Below are 23,896 nucleotides of genomic sequence, written 5' to 3'. Positions count from 1 at the left end.
AGGCATCACTACCCAGAGAGACAGCTGATTATATACCACACTGAAAAAATTAGAATATGGATTGGTAAACTACAGATCTGGGATAAATCTGGTCTGGACTCTGAGCTAAAAATGTTTTTTTTTTTAAACATATTTAAAAATTTATAAAAACAAAATAAACAAACAGAAAACAAAGAAGAATATGTGACCTTTTGTGTCCTACAAGTCTAACATATTTACTATCTGCCCCTTTATAGAAAAAACAGTTGCTAATGCCTAATTTAGAAAATAAAATAAGGTATTTAAAGAACATCAGAGCTTGGGGGTATTATAAAATTTACAGGCTCATAGGCTGTTAGTTAAATAGTATTAAAATTGGGCAGAGGCAATCCTAGTTTTAACAAGGTAAGACCTTGAGTTAAAATTATTTGTAACTTCAAAATAATGACTTGTCAATTCAAAATTATGTCTTGTTTAAAATCAATTACCTTCCTATTAAAGATAACAAACAGGCCCTAGAACAGAATTCTATCATATAGAGATTTACAAATAGCAAGACTGAAGATGAGCATCAGTTAACTCCCCCATGAGACTCAACCCTTCCAAGTACTTCTGTAATCAAAATATAGTTGATTCACATTATTTGCAGTAGTTATATTCCATAAAGTAGCCATGAACACTGATTTAGGGAATAATGAACACTACTCCTAGGGAAAACACAGGGTTAATTTCTTGTGAACCTCTGGTTACATTTTCATCAACTGATCAGTACATAACCTTGTTTTATATGTGTTTCTGTTTAAAGACACCTTGTTTACTATATATTGTTGATTCAGTAACATTGAACTCACAGCCAACAGCACTATAACTCATGCCACGATGAAGTTTATCCAACATACATATTTTCTCCCTAAGGCGTATCACAGCTTTCTTGCACTTAAGAACACTAGATAGCACTTCTGTACTATGCATGGAGCCATTTCAAATAGCAGCATTTCCAAAAAAAAAAAAAAAAATGAAAACACTTAGCACTATTTACCACAAAAGGGACACTTGTTCACAGTATGAGAGCTGGAAAAATAAGGCAGAGAATTAACTGGTCCAACTTTACTTGGGAGTATAAACATATCTGTTTTCTCTTCTTTACTAACAGAATTGAAATTTAAAGTTCTCTTCTATAAGAATTTTTGTTACTTATTTTGTAAGAAGGAGCATATAATTATTATAGGCTAATCTAAAATCAGTCCTAATCATTAATTCTGCTTTAGAGATATATTATCATGTAGTAAATGCTATTTTATTAAATCAAGAGTCCTGTGATAAGTATAAAACAAAACTGAAATTTAGAAAGGTAAGCCCTAAAAACTAAGAGGAAAATGAAATAAACAATGTTGAGGCAATGATCACACAGACAGGAACAATTCAAAATGAACTTACAACCAGTAATTGGGCTACACCCAAAGGACAAAGAGAACATCAACAAAGAAACAAACCTTAAAACTTAATAATCATATTGTTAGTGGCAGTTTTGGTATTTTATTATGAACCTGCTCTGTGTATGTTATACAAGGAGACATTTAAATATGCTGGCATTTTAAAGATTGGGATTTTCAGTGTGGGAGAAAGATGTAAGATTAATGAAGTTAAAGCAAGATGCTGTAGTTCTGAATTAGAATAAGATTTATCAGTTGATTATCTTATATTATCATGATACAGGAAATATAGAAGATGGAGAAATACATTAAAAGACACCATGGTGTATTGGAATATAGCTATGCAACAAAGTACCCCACACAAACAGCCAGGTAGACCTTCAAGTTGAGATTTGTAAGAAAATTCAATTGTGCTTGCAATATTGCAAGTGTAAACTGCTTTAAAATATTTGGCTCAAGAACTTGGTGAGTCTATTTCCAGCACCCAATGAGTTGTGACAAGTTGAGATTAGTCATCAAAGTTCAGTACAGCCATCAGCAGCTTAACAGAACTTTGTATGCTGTAGTGCCTTTTGAGTTGTTTACGTGTGAAGATCTGAGAGGAAGTAGTGATACAGTGGAAAGAACACCAGGCTGTGAATTGGAAAAGCTGTGTTCTAGTCTGCGCTCTGCTAATAATTCACTATGTCACCTTTTACAAGTTAATTCCCCCTCACTGTGTGTCAGATTGCCCATTTGTGAAAGGAAGCTGCACTACAAAATGTCTACACTTCCTTCTAATTTTGACAATGCATGATTCTAAAGTTCAGTGATAATTTCCAAGTATATAATTTACTACAGATAAGATATTGCCATTTTGTTTCTCTAAAAACCAGAAGGAAAGTCACCAACAAATAATTACCTTATATTAAAATAATACTCTAGATTATATAATCAGAATCACACTTCTACTCACATCGAACATCTTAAATGTGAAGACCACAGAGGGAATTTCAAGAATTTAAAAGTCATTTAAAAACATACACAACTAAAAATTACCTCCTACTTAATTAAATAAATGAATTTTAAAACTTTTTCCTAAAAAAAATAAAAAACAAAAACTTCTTCCTAAAGACACCATTTTTTTTTCTTAACATCTTTATTGGAGTATAATTGCTTTACAATGGTGTGTTAGTTTCTGCTTTATAACAAAGTGAATCAGTTATACGTACACATATGTCCCCATATCTCTTCCCTCTTGCATCTCCCTCCCTCCCACCCTTCCTATCCCACCCCTCTAGGTGGTCACAAAGCACCGAGCTGAAAAAGACACCATTTTTTTAATGGAGATAATGTAAGTGTGTGTGAAGGAGAGGAAGCAGTAGAAAGGATAGGAAAAATGGGTAATTACTACTAAACACAATAAATGGAATAAAAGTAATAATTCCAATTTGATTAGCAACTTAAAATTTCAAAGTGATTTAGTAATACCACTGACTTGGCCATCAAGACACCTGTATTTAGTCCCAGCTCTGTTCTTGAACAACTATGTAATCTCTAGTTAGTCATGTCATCTCTCTGGGCCAAAGCGTCTTTATTTGTAAAATGAAAGACCTTGAGCAGATAATCTCTTAGGGCCTTAGAATTGCACTATCCAATAAGGTAGACGATATCTACATGTGTTATTTAAATTTATGTTTCAATTAATGAAAATTTAAAAATTAAAAATTCAGTTTTTCCAAAAAAAAAAAAAGTGAAAACACTTAGCACTATTTACCACAAAAGGGACACTTGTTCACAGTATGAGAGCTGGAAAAATAAGGCCACTTCATTCCCTTAGCCACATTTCAAGGCCTCAGTAGATACATGTGACTCCAGTGGGTACCATACTGGACGGCATAGAAATAGAACATTTTCACCATTGAAGAAAGTTTTACTGGACAGCACTGCCTTAGAGCTCCAACCTTTAGGATTTTCTTATGATTCTATCAAAAAGAAGAGATTAAGATTTTGATGAGGGGACTTCCCTGGTGGTTCAGTAGTAAAGAATCTGCCCTCCAATGCAGGGGACGCGGGTTTGATCCCTGGTCGGGGAACTAAGATCTCACATGCCACAGGGCAACTAAGCCCGCAGGCCACAACTACTGAACTCGCGGACATCAACTAGACAGCCCCCGTGCCGCAAACTACAGAGCCCACGCTCCACAACTAGAGAGAGAAAACCCACACGCCACAACTAGAGAGAAGCCCACACGCCACAACAAAGATCTCCCATGCCTCAAAGAAGATCCTGCATGCCACAACGAAGACCCAATGCAGCCAAAAATAAAAAAAAATAATTAATTAATAAAAAAAAGATTTTGATGAGATATATACACTCTTATGTTTATCACAGCATTATTCACAACAGCCAAGATACGGAAACAATCCAAAAACCCACCAATGGATGAATGGATAAAAAAGATGTGTACATGTACAAAATGGAATATTATTCATCCATGAGAAAGGAGGATATCATACCATTTGCAACAACATGGATGGACTTTGAGCACATTCTACTAAGCCAGATAAGTCAGAGAAGCAAAAGTACAGGATGATGTCACTTATATATGAAATCTAAAAAAGTCAAACCTGTAAAAACCAGAGAGTAAAATGATGGTTACTAAGGGAAGTGGGGGAGGGGAATAAGATTGATGGGGTTTAAGGGTACAAACTTATAAGTAGTAAATAAGCCACAGAGATCTAATGCACAATATAGACAATATTGTACTGTAATTATGTAATTTGATAAATATTATTATAATAGCAGTCATATTATAACATATAAATGTATAAAAGTAACACACTGTACACCTTAAACTTACACAACATTACATGTCAAATTTATTCAATAAGAAAAGAAAATGATTTATATGATTTTTGCTTTCAAACATACCAGTTTTAACTCTATATCCATCCATTCAGGGCATATATGCTAACCTGAAAACAGCAGAAGAAAGAACTGGACACTGTTTATACCACTGTAGAAGAATATAATGGCATTACATTTTCAAGAAAGTAAAAGGAAAATAGGAAAATGAGAAATTTTATCCTTTTATAGGAATGGTTCTAAAAGATGGTCTAAATGTATAAATCAGAAAACAGTCTCATAAAATCATGAAAACAAACCTATAATACTGTGTCTCCTGTACTACTTCCAAGGGCATTTTCCTTAAAGACAAGGACTAAATCTTAGCAGTGTTGTAGCTACTTTACTCCAGCCTTGTATCAAGTACATGTTTTAGTATAAATTAATGATAGCAAATCATCAGGTCAAAGTAACCTATCCTTGGACAAATGTAAGATGTAAGGTTTAAAATATGAAGTAATCATATCATCTTTATCCATTCTTTAGATTTTCATTTGGCCTACAGATCATTACCACTTTCCTGAAGTGTTAAAACTGAGAGCTGGGGATAATAATTAGTATATCCAAGATAACCTCTCTGAAAGGGAACCCTTGTACACTGTTGGTGGAAATGTAAAGTGGTGCAGCCACTGTGGAAATCAGTACAGAGCCTTCTCAAAAAAACTAAAAATAGAATTACCATATGACCCAACAATTCCACTCCTGGGTATATACCTGAAAAAAATAAAAACACTAATTTGAAAATATACATGCACCCAATGTTCATACAGCATCACTATTTACAATTGCCAAGATATGGGAGCAACCTAAGTGTCCATCAACAGATAGATGGATAAAGAAGATGTGGTATGTATACACACACACACAATGGAATATTACTCAGCCATAAAAAAGAATGAAAATTTGCCATTTGCAGCAACATAGATAGACTTGGAGGACATTATGCTAAGTGAAATAAGTCAGAGAGAGAAAGACAAATATCACTTACATGTGGAATCTAAAAAATATAACAAACTAGTGAATATAACAAAAAAGAAGCAGACTCACGGATATAGAGAACAAACCAGTGGTTACCAGTGGGGAGAGGGAGGGGAAGTGGCTATACAGGGGTAGGGGATTAAGAGGTACAAACTAGTAGGTATAAAATAAGCTACAAGGATATATTGTACAACACAGGGAATATAGCATTTTATAACTATAAATGGGACATGACCTTTAAAAGTTGTGAATCACTATACTGTTCACCTGTAATTTATATAATATTATACATCAACTATACTTCAATAAAAAATAAAAGAGGATAACCTCTCTGTTTATACATTATTATATATTATTCCATAGGTTTACTCTTGGAATAAGCCAGATTTATGCCTTAAACAGGTCTCTCACCTGAAATTTGTTATGGTATGAAACACAAGGCTTATGAAATACAAACATGGTTTAATTTATTAATGGTCATCAAAAGTCTACAAATAAACCCAAAATCTATTAGAGAAACATTTGTTGGCTTATTTGACATGAAAACTGTCAAATCATGAAATTGCTTATTTTCCCCTTAGCCCTGAACTGACATTTTTGCTAAAAACAAAACCAAAAAAGTACCACCTGGGAAAAATTATGAAACCTGTTACTTGTACTATAAACACAAGGCTGCTTTCTATGATAGTTGTCCACTATCACCCAGTGTTTTTCTAAAATAATATTTATAAAATATTTGAATAGCAGTTTTATTACTTCTAGTCTAACAACACTATGTGGACACATGATGATCAAATGCAATCCCAAACTGAAATAACGGGGTGCTGGGGAGACATTCTGCAAGAAAAGATATTTTTTTCCCAATGACATCAAACTTACCTAATGTTAAGATGTAAAAATATACATGGTACTATGGATTGAATGTTTGTAGTATCCCACCAGTTTCCTATGTTGATGTACTAACCCCTAATGTGGTGGTATTAGGAGGTGGGGCTTTTGGGAAGTGATTAAGTTCAGAAGAAGTCACAAGGGTGGAGCCCCCCCATAATGAGATTAGTGTCTTTATACGAAAAGGAAGAGACATGAGAACTCTCCCCACCTCCCCTGAAGCATGCACAAAGATGTCATGAGAGCACACAGCTTGATGGTGGCAGTATGCAACCCAGGAAGAGAGCCCTCATCAACAACCAAATCTGCTGGCACCATGATCTTGGACTTCCCAGCCTCCAGAACTGTGAGAAATAAATACCTGTTGTTTAAACCAGCCAGTCTGGGGTATTTTGTTATAGCAGCTGGAGCTGACTAAGAAAAATGGTGTGACTCCAAAGTAAGATTAATTTTCCTGCGGCTTTTAGAAATCTGTCTCTTTCATAAACCATGCTTATTATTAGGTACAGTATGACCTTTGCTACCTAAAACTTTTAGGTACCTAGAGGAGTTCTAAAACGTGGGTAGGGGGAAAAGAAACAAGACCTCATGTTGTAGAAACTCTTGTGGCCAAAAAGCTGTCCCTGAACATCCAGTAACCGACAAAAGGGAAAAGAACCAAAGAGCTGAGTATTATAGGCAAGGGTATTCCAATTGGCTAGTTGTGTTTACAAAAGGCTAGATTTGTTATACAAAAGCCAAAAAGTGGAAGAAGTAACAAGAAATGTAAGAGATAAGAAAGAATAAAAGCAGAATAAAAGATAGTAGCAGAGGCACACACCATGGTTGGGAAAGAAAGAGAATCAGCAATGAAGTTAAAAATGCAACAGCTCTACAACCTGGTAGTGGTACCTGTTCTATGCCTTAATATAATGTCCCTGAAAATATAAGCGATCCCTGAAGACAGGGTGTTCTGTGTTTAAGGAGCACTTACTATGTGCCAGGTGCTTTACATCCATTGAGTTTTATAATCTTTACAAAAATTCAATATTGGGGATTTAGGATGGTTTTGGCTAAAGTTTTGGAATCCCCAACTTAAACAGGCTTCAACAATGACAAACATGTAATAGGAAGTCTGGAAGTAGACAGAACTTTAGGATTGATTTGGTGACTTATCAAAAACCCAGGTTCTTCCACCTCTCTGTTCTGTTGCTTATATTTAAAATGCCATTTTAAATGGTACATAGGATCTGGTCTTTTCTTGGAAATTAAATATCAAGGAATACTAAGAGGAAGTAGTGACCGATAGCGCATCTGTAAAAGTGGAATAATCTGAAGATGAATGTGCTGACAAAATAATACTTCTACTCTAATACATTAGTAACAGGAAAGGGATAAATAATGTTTTTTGAATGCCTACTACTATGCATCAGAAAGTATCTTATGTTAATGGTGCAGGAAACATACAGAATATTTTCAATGGGGCAGACAAGGAAAAGGACACAAGTATCACCAGTGACCTTTGGAGGGCAGAAAAACACTTGGAAAAAGGCTGCCTTCAGTTTATTGAGCATGTGACACTGCCCACAAAGATAAGAAGTTGCATATATTTTATTTCAAAAAAAGAAAATGACACCAGAAATGTTTTCAAGATAGCATATCCTAAGGCTATTTCCGCATTCAATACCATTCACTATCTATATAGTATCTTCATTAAGAATAACAGCTATAGCATATTAAAATTGGCAAAGTTAAACAACGAACATACCGAATGATGATGAATAGGTTTAAGATGGATGGGAAGTACATGGTACACTTGAGCTCTGATCTTCATCAAAATTAAAGTTCCAGCACTTAAAAGGCCAGTCTTAAATTAGACAAAATAAATAACTGCCCGCCTCAGTGTGGCTTGGATAGGTATGGTTTTTACTGTATTATTAAATTATAGAACATTAATTAATGTTAAAGCATTTCAAGCACCTAGTGCTTTAATTATGATGTATGAAAGAACAAAATTATTTTGGAATTTATGACCACTCAATAATTGTGATGTAATTGTTACTGAGTAACACTTGAAAGTGTCAAAAGTTTACCTTAGATAAATAAAAATTTAAGTAGAAAATTAAAAATAAAAACAGGGAATGTAGCAGTTACGTAAACATTTTTAAAAAATCCTCCAGAAACAGTAACACAGATTGGCATAATTCAATTTTAGTCAGTTTATGGTAATCAGGGTCAGACAAATACTAACTTATTGTCAAAATCAGTAACTAAATTTTAAAAAACACCTAACAGCTCCCTTTCATGATACATATTTACAAACATGTGTGCTATCTATAGCAAAGAAATTAGGCTATATCTACCTTGTAGTGATGTGGGAAAGGAATATTGAGAGCATTCTATTTACTTGAGAAGACAGTAATACTCGAGTAAGAGTTGATTTTCAAGATGTTGTCCATTTAGAATTCAGTTGCTGCTAAATTTCAAAATAGGATTAAGTAAACTATACAGGAAATGAAATGAATCTTTCTAAAATACTGCTTTATTCTCCGGGTTCAACAAACAAATAAACCATCTTAGTTTATCCTTCTCTATATACCCTCTGGGGTTAGCAGATATTTAGTGTTGTGCAAAACGTCCAAAAGACATGCCAAAAGGTCCTTGATATTTGGTCCTGTCCAAAACCACTTGGCACAGACCAAATATGCTCATGGACGTTTTAGATAGGACCAAATTTCAAGGACCTTTTGGTGTTGTCCAAATGTCTTATAAACCAAATGTCTTATGGACCAATGTCCTGTTAGGCTCTCTGGCTCTAGCCAAATTAATCTTCCTAGGCTGAAACATGTCAAGTACATTCCTTCCTCAGTGCTTTCACTCATTTCATTTTCCCTGCTAGAATGTCTTCACCTCTCCTGCACCTAACAGTGCCTGGCACGTAGCAGGTACTCAAAAACTATTTGTTGAATGAATACACTGCCTAAACTCTGTCCTTCCTTGAAGGTTTAGCTCAAGTCCTACTAGATCACTCATAGTCATCTCTCTGAGTTCATAAAGTTATTTGTATGAAACACTAACCTGGAATTAAACAAACATAATGTTACATTATTATTTACCCACTGAAATATATATAGCCTATTTTTCTACTAAAATGCAGGTTCCTTGTGAGTAGTCTTATGCCTCTTTGTATTCAAAGGGCTTTGCAGGACTAAGGATCTCCAAAAAAGTAATAAAATCATTCACAGGTTTAAATAAGGCAGTATACATAGGTAATCTAGCAAGTTCTTCTATGTAACATTTACTGACTACCTATGTGCCAAGTATTTGTGAAGGCAAATGATAACTAAAAGTCCTAAAGCTGATCTGAAATTGTAAGACTGATTTAATGATCTTAATTTTTTGAGAATCCAATGAAAATTATGCATTACGGTCCCCCAAAATGTAGTTATTCTCAAAATTTTGCATATGCTTGCAGGCTCCACCACACTCTCTGAAGCATTTGGGGACCCAATTAAATCCAGGCCCACCACAACTAAAATTTATCACAAATGCATCCTATCCTGATACAAGTATAAATGCAATAGAGAATATTTCTCTTCTTACTAAAAATTCTCACAAGAATGTTCCAAGAATCAAACATTATAATACATGAAAATTTTATAAACTGTTTAGTGCTAGATAAATGGAATGTAGTATTCTTATAACACATTTCTTGACTAAATTTCAAACTTCTGAAGACTATATCTAAGTGGACAACAGAGCAAGCGTGATTATTTCTTACTAGAAACAACATTCTACTTTCAATGTGCCATGACAAAACTTTTTGGTCAAATTAATGTGGTGATTATTATACTAAATCAAATAAATACCTTAAAATATAATACTTTCTAACTAAATTGATACATTTTTAGCTAGAATGGTCAATAATACCTTGCTTAAGGAATCCCTTAGGAAAAAATATTCCTTTATACTATAATTGCTTAAATATAGTTTTAAAAAGGCTTCATTTTTTGGAGGTCAAAAGATTCAGAAATGGGGGGAGTTGGAAAGGCATGAAAAGAAGTATTCCTTTCAGTGTGGGGCTGGTGCCTGAGGAGCTGTTCACAAGGAGAATCTCATCACCACAGGGCTGTTTCTGATTTGAGACCACTAGACTTGGGTAGGGAAGAGAGGAAAGTTACAGTCTTCCATCCCTGGTAGAAGAAAAAGTAGCTTACCCATCTCCAATCGCTCCCACTTTTTGCTCTTTCTTGTCCTCACCTCTTTCCCCCACCCTTTTATTTTTTTCAGCGACTATTTGTTCCAATTATTTTTCAATACTTATTTTACCTCCATTTCCTACTTTTCCTTCTTTCTCCCTTTCCTTTGCTTGGTAGATCTGAAGGGCTAATAGCTTGCCTTATCAGCAGGGGAGAGAAGACTGTGACTTACTGGGTGATTTCTGGGTGATTTCCTTTGTCCACCGAGCTAAACTACAAATACTCCAGAGGAAACCAAACACAGGGGCATAACTATACAACTAATAAAGTTTAGCCTCTTCTGAAATATTAGGTAGAAGATGGGAAGAACAAAAATTGGCCTGAAAGATCAAGTACTGCTCCTGAGTAAACTAATGATTATTGAAACCAACATAAAATGGTAAAAGAGAGACTGGTTTCAAAATATAGTGCTGAGTTTCAGGCATACTACCTTCTTTGTACTAGAGTTTTAGTCTCAGAATGCAAAGGGACCTTAAAGGTCTTCTGGTCCAACCATTCCTCTGATGATAGAATCCCTTCTGTAACACACTATCAAGTGACCCTCAAGTTTATGTATGACCCCCTTTAGTAATGGGAAACTCCGCTAATAGATCATTCCATCTTTTTACAGCTCTTTAAGCAAGTTCCTCCATAGACTGAACTGAAACACATATCCATATAATTTTCACGGCTCCTAGTTCCACTCCTTTGGGTCACGCAGCACAGGTCCAGCCACTCCTGCCAATGAAAGCATATTTTAATTCCCCATTATTAACTTCTGGAATGCACTCCTGTGTCTCCTTGTACTACTTCCAAGGGTAATAAATTTCTGACAATGGCAAGTGCTACTGAACTCATCTTCTGCTTTAACAGAGATATTACCATATCTTTTTTTCTGAGTAAAACTGCAACAAGAAAAGGTGCTAATGCTTCATTTTGTAGCTATCGCGTAACAGCTAATATTTCTCGACAGCAACATAAAACTCTTACACAAGGATGCCTTGTTTTAAAGTAATCACCAGTGAGTCACTAACAAGTCTGTATATATCATGGTGCTTATTTTCTTCAGAAAATGAGTGGGTGAATCATCTTTAAAAGAATAAACTATCATTAAATCTACTGAGAACAGAGTCTATCAGCTACAGCATTATTTATTATACTGGTACATGAAAAGCAGATACTTTGCTGAAATAGGGAATTTTAAAACTTTGCCTGTATTTTTTCATAAAACTCTTGAAAAAGATAGTGGTACTGAAGAACAAATAATCAAACTATGAAAATGTATCTGTACAATTTGGGCCTTCCATGTCAGCATTTCAAACAGTCTATTTCAAAGGACTGAAATACTGAGATCAAAAATAAAGAACCTGTGAAAAAGCTATAGGGGTAAAACAGCCACAAACTATAAAGTCTTTAGCATCTCAATCCTTGAAGGTTCGAGACTCTAGTATGCCTTAATTTACACTCTTATCAGTTAGGCTTTTATAGATGATCAATGAAAATGGCAATCTCATTCCCACTCTACTAGAATTTTACCAATGGGATCCTTAAATCTGGGTTATTCTTAAAAGAAACTTAAGTCATGTTTCACAGGATAGTTTTTTAGTAAACAATCTCTGCAACAATCTCTGCATTCAAATTACATATAAATGGTATGGTAACCAAATAAACAGATTATATTTTATACTTTTAAAGATGATTTCTGTTATTAAAAACATCATGAATAACCATCAAGGGTCTGAAAGAAATCAAAATAAGTCTAAGAAGAAACAAGGCTATAAATATATACTCATTTTAATAAAAATTGATAATATAACACAACAAATTCCTATTCTACTTGCTTGAGACTACTGATGTTCACTGTCATGAGAAACAGGTTATCAGCCCACTGGCATGAAGGAGGTGTGACTTAAATTGGGATCTGAAGGTCAAAAGAAATGTAGCATTATACTAGGTGCTGGGAATATAAAGATTCTTTTAAATACTGATAAAAACAGCAGCTAGGAATTACTGGGCATTTGCTATAGCCCGGGCATAGCATTGTGCACAGCATATATTATCTTTTAATATTTCCTAGTATAAAATGCTACAGAATAAGGTTTAGACAGGTTAAGCGATTTGACCAAAGTCATACAGCAGGTAGAGCAGGGAAACTCTCACACGAGCCCAAGGAGACTTGCATATGATTGTTCATAACGGTCTTATCTGTAACAGAAAAAGGTGTGGGGGAAGTCATCACAACATCCATTAATAGAGAAGTAAATGTGTTATATTCTTAGAGCAGAATACTACGCACAATGGAAAGGAATGAACTACAGCTACACATACAAACATGAGTAAATATCACAAACAATGCTTTGATAAAAACAAGATGCAGGAGAACATAAGCAGCAAAAATAAAATTCATATAACACTTAAAAACAGGCATAGCAATGTTAAATACAAAAGTGAGGAGAGTGGCTATGGGGAGTTCAGGGAGCAAGGGGAATGCAATCAGAGTTGGAAGGATACACAGGAGGCTTCAACCGCATTTGCAGTGTTCACTAATACGTCTTTGTACATCTGTAATATTTTACATTAAATTTAAAAAATCATAAAGTATTTTGGATCTGTTTCAATGGCTTTTGCTGACTTCAAAACAAAATTCCAACTTATCCTAGCATTCAAACACTTCACCATTTTCCTATTTCTAATCCAATTGTATCTTCTATAAGTAAACCCAAATTAACCTTTCTGACTTAGTCAGCCTAACTGCCTTAAGTTCCTAGAACATATAACAATGTTAACCCAAAGCCATTGCTGACAAGCTAACTGCTTCATTCTTAGTAAACTGAATGCTATCATTCAAGGTCTGAGAGGCCTTAAACTATCATAATATATGTTGGTTACTTCTTGAATTGCTAAGGATTTTTATATATATTACATGTTTTAATATTTAAATATATGCTCTCTTATATTATCCATTGCATGTGGATATGTCTTCCGTCAACAAAACAGTAAGCTCCTTTAGAGCAGAAATGACGTCATAGAATTTGTGCACATCTGTACTGTACTTGGTGTGTAATCAATACTATTTCAGCGGTCGAATAGAACTTGAAGCATTTTGTAGAGCTAGAATCCTCAGATAATTCAGGCTTTAACGCAATAAGAAATTCCTAAATACAAGTTCATAACAGAGGTTCAGGACAAATCAAACACCCCACCATGGAATGATGTTAAAGATACAGTCCTAAAAAAAGTAACTACATACCTCTATTTGATAAGGAAGCTGAAGTGTGATTACCATGATATAAAATCTGGTATAAGGCACAATTAAATATTTCCTTTACCAGTATAAGGTGCAGATTTTGGAGTTGGGGGTTATTTTTGCTTTTAAAGATGAGAAGTCTCAATTGTTCAAAAGAAAAGCAAGTAAGAAGTATAATTTAACAACTCTGAGTCACAGGCACAATCACAAAGAATACTCTCCTTAAGAAATATTATTTAGTTTATGTACTTTCTGAGAAATATACTGTAATTCTCATCTCTTTTACTCTTTATGTAATGCGGTCTTTCTTCTCTGGCTAGATTTTCTCTTTTGTTCAGAAGTATAGAAGTGATGTGTACCGGGGAGTGGGATGTGTGTGTGTGTGTGTGTGTGTGTGTGTGTGTGTGCGCGCGCGCGCGCGCGTGTGTGTGTGTGTGTTCTATTTATTTTACATGAGGTTTTTTCTGATTCTTAGATCTGTGATTTGATGTATGTCATTATTTTTGGAAAATTCTGTCATTATTTCTTCAAATATTTCTTCTGGACTGCAGAAATATTATCAAAAATATCAATAAAGGTTAAAACTTCAAATCACTAGAAGAGTCATTTTTTAAAGAATTTTTTTTCAAATGAAGTTTTGAAAAAAATGCATAAGTATAGCTCATGTTAACATTACCCTTTTTATCAATTATTTTAAAATCTATAGTTATGATAAATTTCCCTCTAAATATATTTAAATATAAATACCTAAACATAAAAATTTTAATCTTATATTCGCTTATATGGGTGTCACAGAATGCACTCATTCATTCATTCAACAACCATTCAAGTGTCTACCGTATACTATATCTCAAGAGCCTGAGAGACTTGAGATACAAATATGAATAAGACATGGTCCCTGTTTTTAAGGAAACTCTCAGCTTAACGTGGGAGAAAAACACAAAAATAAATGCAATACATGGTTTTAAGCAGTATAACAGAAGTGTGTACAGTGGGGACACAGAGAAGGAGTTGATCTATTCTATTTAGGGGCCAGAGATAAGGAACATATCCTCATTTTCAAGTATTTCAAAGAGATGGAAAATTTTACCTACAAAGGACATAAACTGCCCAGTCTATGAAGGCCTGGGATAATTTAGGATTTAACCATGTACTATTATGAACTATTACTTAATTAATATTTCTCCAACCAGGATACTTTGTTCTTAAGGGCAAGAAGTCTAAAAGTTATTCAAAGTTTTAACTCAGTCAACAAATCTTCCTGAAGAAACACTATGCTCCAGGTAGGTGCCCTCTTAGGCCATAAGGGGTATAAATATGCAAAGACATTGTTCTTGTCCTCAAGTATTGTATAATCTCTAGTGTGGGAGTCAGACAAATATATCACCAGTAAAGGATGATAAAAGTATATGATGGAGGACTTCCACTTATGGAAAGATGAAGTAGATATACTTTTTCCAATTCCGTCCACTGAGTACAGCTCAAAACCCTGGATATTATATAGAAAATAAGTACAGGAAGACTCTGGATGGTGCAGAGAAGATGGCAGACCAGTTAGAGACGACAGGACCTGAGGAATGACATGGCAGTGAGGTTCCTGGATTTTCTTTTTGCCTCATATGTCTTAGACTGGGTGCTGGAGAAGCTAGCAACACAGAAATGGCAACCAGTGAAGACAAAGACCCAAGAAAAGCCTGCTCTCTCTAGCCAAAACACCAGGAAAGGGGCGGCCTAGCAAGACACAAAACTTTTATACAACAGCCACTCTACTATAGCCAAACACCACAGACAAAACTGAGGCCATAACCCCACCCACACAAGCAAAGCCTGAGGGGAGAGCCTACACTTCCCCTCTGGCTCGGCTGAAATAAGGCATTCTAACACTCCCCATCCCACCAAGGTAGTGTTAAAGAAGGTGGAACTTTCATCTCTGCCAGGTGGTAATGAGCCCTGGCCCTCAAGATATTAGTGGAGACCATATAGGGAACATGAATATCCATCACCATCTGATGTTAATGAGGCAGGCCCTCCCCTTCCCTGCTAAGGTGGTATCTGAGAAGGCCTAGTGGAGAGTCAGGATTTTCATTATCATCAAATGGTAACAAGGTCACTCCCCCCCACCGCCCCAACAGTGGTCATTAGTGGGGAGCACTAATGAGGTACTCCTACCTCTCCCAGCCAGGGTTGTAAGAGCAGAAGCCTATGGGAGACCTAAACTCCCACTCTTGCCCAGGAATAGCAAAGGGGCCCTCCTCTCCTTGGGTGTCAAGAGACTGAGCAGGGAACCTTGACTTCTACCCTCCACCTGGTAGTAACAAAGCAGCACTGCCCTTTCCTTTGCCAGAGTAGTGTTAGAGGAAGCCAACTGAAACAGAAGTTTTGAATAAGATTATATCATAATATCAAAACATACAGATATTAATTGAAAACTACTCATTATAACAAGAACCAGGAAAATCTCAACTTGAGTTTAAAAGGACAATAGACAAATACAAACAATAAGATGACAAGGATGTTAGAATTATCTAACAAATATTTTAAAGCAACCATCATAAAAATGCTTCAACAAGCAATTATAAACATATTTGAAGCAAATTAAAAAATAGAAAGTCTCAGCAAAGAAACACAAAGTCTTGGCAGAGAAATACAAGATATAAAGAAAAACCAAGTGGGTAATTTAGAACTGAACAATACAATGACTGAAATAAAAACTCAATGGATGAACTCAAAGAACCCAAAGAAGTTCATACCAAGACACATCATAGTTGAACCCCTGAAAACTAAAGAAAAAGAGAAACTATTGAAAACAGTGAAAGAGAAACAACATCTAAACTATAGGGGGAAAATGATTTGAATAACAGCAGATTTCTCATCAGAAATCACAGAGTCCAGAAGGAAATGGCACAACATTTCTCAAGTGATGAAAGAAATGGACTGTTAACCTGTACTTCTATATCCAGACAAGATTTCCATTAGGAATGAAGAGGAAAGAAAACTAAAAGAATTTTTCACCAGCAGACCAACCCTAAAAGAATGGTTAAAGTAAGTTCTCTAAAGAGAAAGAAAATGATAAAAGAAGGAACCTTGGGACATCAGGAGGGAAAAAATAACAGTGGAAAGAGTAAAATTATGGATAACTACAAATAAAATAGCTATTCCTAGAAAAGTCACTAAAGAGTTATACAGGAGATACAGCCAAAGTACTACAGATAAATCAAAATGGAGTTATAAAACAAGTACAAAAAACCCATAGAAAAGCAGGAAAAAGAAAACACAGTAATCAAAAGAAAGCAGGCTATATTAATATCAGGTAAAGACCAACTCAGGACAAAGAAAATTACCAGTGTCAGAGACATTTAAAACGATAAGAGGACTGTGATAGACTGAATAATACTCTACCCTCCTGCAAAGATTTAGATGTCTGAATGCCCAGAAGTTGTGAATATGTTCCCTTAGATAGTAAAAGGAACTCTGCAGATGTGATTAAGTTATAGATTTTGAGATAAAGAGATTATGGTAGCTTATCAGGGTGGTCCCGATGTAATCATGACTGCCCTTATAAGGATGTTGAGGGAGTTTTGACTACAGAAGAGGAGTATTGAAGTAATGCATCATGTGAAAGACTTGAGCAGCCATTGATGGGTTTCAATATGGAAGAAGAGGTCATGAGACATGGAATGCAGGTGGTGTCTAGAAACTAGAAAAGGCAAGGAAATGGATTCCCCCCTAGAACCTCCAGAAGGAATTCAGGCTTGCCAACACCTTGATTTTAGCACAGTGAAATTGATTTTGGACTTCTGACCCCCAGAACTGTAGGGTAATAAATTTGAGTCTGTGGTAATTTGCTACATCAGCAATAGGAAACTAATACAGGGGTCAATCCACCAAGAACCCGTTTTTCAAAAAACTAAACGTAATTACCAAAGAACACAGAAATCACACTTTTGGGCATTTATTCCAGTGAAATGAAAATTTATATCCACACAAAATCATGTACATGCTTCTTCATAGTAGCTTTATTTGTAACAGACCCAAACTGGAAACCTGCATTTGGTTCTTGTATGTAGTGTGAGGAGCTTGGTGAAACCTCTCCCTCAAAGAGACATCTATTAAACTAGTCAAATTAGCAAATTCTCTGGATATGGATCAAAGGGCTTACAACAAATTGAGATGCTTCTTTCCACAAAATCTACAGAACATGGTAAGAAGAGTGGGAGACAGTTGCACTCAGCTTAGAGCCTGTAACCCTCCCCCCCCACCAGTGCTGTGTTATAGAAGAGCTATTCTAGAAAGCTCTCCAGCAGAGTGGTAACTCTCATCTTCCCCTGAGCTAAAAAGAGGTATTCCAGGTGGATTTGGCAATTGGTGAAAACTGGCAGATACCATACACACTGATTCCCCATCCCCATATCCTGCTCCATGGAGAGGATTCAGGAAAGCAGCTGGTGAAAATTCCAGTCCCCTATTCCCTCGTATCTCTATGCTGCTAAAGAGCTGTTCTGATACTCACAGTACCTGATTGGCACAGCATAAAATATCCACTGAATACATGAAAAGGCAGTAAAGAAGGAAGAGAAGAACAAAAAAGACATGAGGCATAGAAAATGAAAGCAAAATGGCAAAAATAAATCCAATCATACTAATAATTACATTAAATCTGAATGAGTTAAACAATTCAATCAAAAGACAAAGATTATCAGATTTTATTAAAAAAACAAAATCCTGTCCAAAGGAAACACATTTTAGATTTAAAGATATATTTAGGTTAAAAGTAAAAGCATGGAAAAAGATATACCAGGAAAACAGCCACCATAATTTGACTTTGAGTCAAAAATTGTTACTAGAGTTAAAGAGACATATTATAATGATAAGAGGGTAAATCTATCAGAAACATATAACAATTATAAACATATATGCACCTAATAACACAGCCACAAAATACCTGAAACAAAAACTGACAGAAAACACAGAAAGGAAAAGCAGAACAAACAGAAAACAAAGAACAAAGAAAACAGAGGGAAAAAACAGACAATGTAATAATAATAGTTAGAAAATTCAATACCTCATTTTAATAATGAATTCAACTAGGCAGAAAGTCAGCAATATAGAAGATTTGAACAACAATATAAACTAAGTAGACCTGACAGACTTCCACAGCATGCTTCCACCCAACAACAGCAGAATATACATTCTTATTAAGTGCATATGGAACATTCTTCAGGATAGACCATACAGTAGGCCATAGGACAGGTCTCAAAAGATTTAAAATTGTACAAACAAAGCATGGTCTCTGACCACAAAAAATTAAATTAGAAATGAACAATAAAAAGATCTGGAAAATGCACAAGTATGTGAAAAATAATTAAAAAACAAAATACTCCTAAATACCAATAGGCCAAAGAAAAAAAGTCACAAGTAAAATTAGAAAATACTTTTGAGTTGAATGAAATGAAACAAAATGAAAACAAAAGACACCAAAACTTATGGTGTAGTGAAAGCAGGACTGAAAGGGAAATTTATATATAGCTGTAAATGCTAAAAAAAAAAATACCTCAAATCAATAATTTAATAATTTACCTTAGGAAAACAGAAAAGCAAACTTAACCCCAAAGCAAGCACAAGGAAGGAAAGAGTGAGGATTAGAGTGGAAATAAGTGAAATAGAGGAAAGAAAATCAACCCAGAAAATCAACACACCCAAAAGTCATTTCTTTGAAATGATCAACAAAATTGACAACCCTTTTGATAAGGTAACAAAGAAAAAATAGAAAGAAAAGGCTCAAATTACGAAAATTAGTAATGAAAGAGAGGACATCACATACTGACCTTACAGAAATAAAAAACATTTTAAGTTAATACTATGGACAACTATACAGCAACAAATTAGATAACTTGGAAGAAATGAACAAATTCCTAGAAAGACACAAATTACCAAAAGGATGAAAGAAGAATGGAAAATCTGAATATGTAACCAGTAAAGAGACTTAATTAATAATCAAAAATCTTCCTATAAGGAAAGCCCAGGCACAGACTGCTTCATGGGTAAATTCTAGCTAAAGTTTAAAGAAGAATTAACACTAATCTTTCAAAAACTTTTCCAAAAAATAGCAGAGGAAGCAACACTTCCCCTCTCATTCTATAAAGCTAGTACTGCCCTGGCACCAAAACCAAAGTCGTCATAAGAAAACTACATTAATTTTGTATCCTGCTACTTTACCAAATTCATTGATTAGCTCCAGTAGTTTTCTGGTAGCATCTTTCGGATTCTCTATGTATAGTATCATGTCATCTGCAAACAGTGACAGCTTTACTTCTTTTCTGATTTGGATTCCTTTTATTTCTTTTTCTTCCCTGATTGCCGTGGCTAACACTTCCAAAACTATGTTGAATGATAGTAGTGAGAGTGGGCAACCTTGTCTTGTTCCTGATCTTAGTGGACATGGTTTCAGTTTTTCACCATTAAGGACAATGTTGGCTGTGGGTTTGTCATATATGGTCTTTATTATGTTCAGGAAAGTTCCCTCTATGCCTACTTTCTGCAGGGCTTTTATCATAAATGGGTATTGAATTTTGTTGAAAGCTTTCTCTGCATCTATTGAGATGATCATATGGTTTTTCTCCTTCAATTTGTTAATATGGTGTATCACATTGATTGATTTGCATATATTAAAGAATCCTTGCATTCCTGGAATAAACCACACTTGATCATGGTGTATGATCCTTTTAAGGTGCTGTTGGATTCTGTTAGCTAGTATTTTGTTGAGGATTTTTGCATCTATGTTCACCAGTGATATTGGCCTGTAGTTTTCTTTCTTTGTGGCATCTTTGTATGGTTTTGGTATCAGGGTGATGGTGGCCTCGTAGAATGAGTTGGGGAGTGTTCCTCCCTCCACAATATTTTGGAAGAGTTTGAGAAGGATAGGTGTTAGCTCTTCTCTAAATGTTTGATAGAATTCGTCTGTGAAGCCATCTGGTCCTGGGCTTTTGTTTGTTGGAAGATTTTTAATCACAGTACCAGAAAACTACTAGAGCTAATCAATGAATTTGGTAAAGTAGCAGGATACAAAATTAATGCACAGAAATCTCTTGCATTCCTATACACTAATGATGAAAAATCTGAAAGTGAAATTAAGAAAACACTCTCATTTACCATTGCAACAAAAAGAATAAAATATCTAGGAATAAACCTACCTAAGAAGACAAAAGACCTGTATGCAGAAAATTATAAGACACTGATAAAAGAAATTAAAGATGATACAAATAGATGGAGAGGTATATCATGTTCTTGGATTGGAAGAATCAACATTGTGAAAATGACTCTACTACCCAAAGCAATCTACAGATTCAAAGCAATCCCTATCAAATTACCACTGGCATTTTTCACAGAACTAGAACAAAAAATTTCACAATTTGTATGGAAACACAAAAGACCCCGAATAGCCAAAGCAATCTTGAGAACGAAAAACGGACCTGGAGGAATCAGGCTCCCTGACTACAGACTATATTACAAAGCTACAGTAATCAGGACAGTATGGTACTGGCACAAAAACAGAAATATAGATCAATGGAACAGGATAGAAAGCCCACAGATAAACCCACACACATATGGTCACCTTATCTTTGATAAAGGAGGCAAGAATATACAGTGGAGAAAAGACAGCCTCTTCAATAAGTGGTGCTGGGAAAACTGGACAGGTACATGTAAAAGTATGAAATTAGAACACTCCCTAACACCATACACAAAAATAAACTCAAAATGGATCAAAGACCTAAATGTAAGGCCAGACACTATCAAACTCTTAGAGGAAAACATAGACAGAACACTGTATGACATAAATCACAGCAAGATCCTTTTTGACCCACCTCCTAGAGAAATGGAAATAAAAACAAAAATAAACAAATGGGACCTAATGAAACTTAAAAGCTTTTGCACAGCAAAGGAAACCATAAACAGGACCAAAAGACAATCTTCAGAATGGGAGAAAATATTTGCAAATGAAGCAACTGACAAAGGATTAATCTCCAAGATTTACAAGCAGCTCATGAAGCTCAATAACAAAATAACAAACAACCCAATCCAAAAATGGGCAGAAGCCCTAAATAGACATTTCTCCAAAGAAGATATACAGATTGCCAACAAACACATGAAAGAATGCTCAACATCATTAATCATTAGAGAAATGCAAATCAAAACTACAATGAGATATCATCTCACACTGGTCAGAATGGCCATCATCAAAAAATCTACAAACAATAAATGCTGGAGAGGGTGTGGAGAAAAGGGAACACTCTTGCACTGTTGGTGGGAATGTAAATTGATAAAGCCACTATGGAGAACCATATGGAGGTTCCTTAAAAAACTAAAAATAGAACTACCATATGACCCAGCAATCCCACTACTGGGCATATACCCTGAGAAAACCATAATTCAAAAAGAGTCATGTACCAAAATGTTCGTTGCAGCTCTATTTACAATAGCCAGGACATGGAAGCAACCTAAATGTCCATCATCGGATGAGTGGATAAAGAAGATGTGGTACATATATACCATGGAATATTACTCAGCCATAAAAAGAAACGAAATGGAGTTATTTGTAGTGAGGTGGATGGAGTTAGAGTCTGTCATACAGAGTGAAGTAAGTCAGAAAGAGAAAAACAAATACAGTATGCTAACACATATATATGGAATCTAAGGGGAAAAAAAAAAGAAGATCATGAAGAACCTAGTGGCAAGACGGGAATAAAGACACAGACCTACTAGAGAATGGACTTGAGGATATGGGGAGGGGGAAGGGTTAGATGTGACCATGTGAGAGAGTGGCATGGACATATATACACTACCAAACGTAAAATAGATAGCTAGTGGGAAGCAAACACATAGCACAGGGAGATCAGCTCTGTGCTTTGTGACCACCTAGAGGGGTGGGATAGGGAGGGTGGGAGGGAGGGAGATGCAAGATGGACGAGATATGGGAACATATGTATATGTGTAACTGATTCACTTTGTTATAAAGCAGAAACTAACACACCATTGTAAAGCAATTATACTCCAATAAAGATGTTAAAAAAATAGAAAACTATAGACCAATATTGTTTATAGATATAGCTTAAAAATCCTCAATGAAATAATAGAAACTGAATAGAGACACATATAAAAATAACTAAGCATTTGATCAAGTGGGATATATTAACATATCAAGAATGCAAGGTTAGTCCAACATACGAAAATTAATCAATGTAATATACCATATTAATAAAATAATGGACAATATGTACATGTCCATATCAGTAGACATAGAAAAAGCATTTGACAAATACTAGTACTCTTCCATGTTTAAAAAAAAAAAAAACACTCAAGAAACTAGGAATAGAAAAGAACTTCCTTAACTTGGTGAAGGGGGTCTATAAAAAATCCCACAGCTAACATATTTCATGATGAATAGCTGAAAGCTTTCCCCCTATGATTAGGAACAAGAACAGAATGTCTGTTGTCACTGCTTCTATTCAACATTGTACTGGACGTTCCAGTCAGGGCAATTAGACAATAAAAAGAAATAAAAGGCATGCAGTTTAGAAAAGAAGTAAAACTACCCCTATTTACATATGACATGATCTTGTATGTAGAAAATCCTAAGGAATACACTCACTCACACACACGTACATGCGTGCACTCAACTATTCAAGCTAATAAACGAATTCAGCAATGTTGCAAGGTACACAGGAAATAAATCAATACACCAAAATATATTTTATTCCTATTTGCCAGTAAGGAATAATCTGAAAATGAAATTACAAAAAACAATTTCATTAACAAGAACATTAAGAAGAATAAAATAGGAATAAATTTAATGCAAGCCTAAATTTGAAAGTCTTGCAAGACTTGCAAAATAAGTGCAAGACTTTTAGACTGAAAACCACAAAATATTGTCGAAAAAAATCAAAGACCTAAATCAACTGAAAGACATCCCAAGTTCATGGATTGTCAGACTTAGCATTGTCAAGATAGCAATACTCCCCAAAGTGATCTACTGATTCAAGACAGTTACTATCAAAATTCCAGATGCCCTTTTTTTAAATTGACAAGCTGTTTCTAATATTCATATGGAAATGCAAGGAACCTAGAAAAGTCAAACATCTTGAGAAAAAAGATCAAAATTGGAATTCTCATCAAAGGAAAAAATTTTTTTCTATTTCTTTAATTTTGTATCTAAATGAGATGATAGATGTTCACTAAACTTACTGTGGTAATCATTTCATGATGTAAGTCA

The 23,896-nt window shown here is 35.0% G+C and overlaps 1 protein-coding gene across 4 annotated transcripts in view; it reads right to left on the bottom strand.

The window, feature by feature from the left end:
* Window positions 1-23,896, bottom strand: part of APOOL (apolipoprotein O like) — a 91,793-nt gene that overhangs the window by 59,057 nt on the left and 8,840 nt on the right. The window contains exon 1 of one of the 4 annotated variants that reach the window (XM_082447452.1): window positions 12,224-12,300. The exons of 2 other annotated variants lie outside the window; for them this stretch is intronic. Coding sequence is in view for 1 of the 2 variants with exons in the window: in XM_082447451.1 (XP_082303577.1) it covers window positions 4,979-4,981 (3 nt within the window). In the remaining variant the exon portion in view is untranslated. Of the gene's footprint in view, window positions 1-4,978; window positions 4,998-12,223; window positions 12,301-23,896 lie in introns of those variants that run through there. One more of the 4 variants, XM_082447451.1, reaches the window with a different exon arrangement.

The sequence above is a fragment of the Balaenoptera physalus genome, assembly GCF_965194825.1.
Source record: "Balaenoptera physalus genome assembly, chromosome: X".
NCBI lineage: Eukaryota > Metazoa > Chordata > Mammalia > Artiodactyla > Balaenopteridae > Balaenoptera > Balaenoptera physalus.
This window is presented reverse-complemented; position numbering and strand designations above follow the sequence as displayed.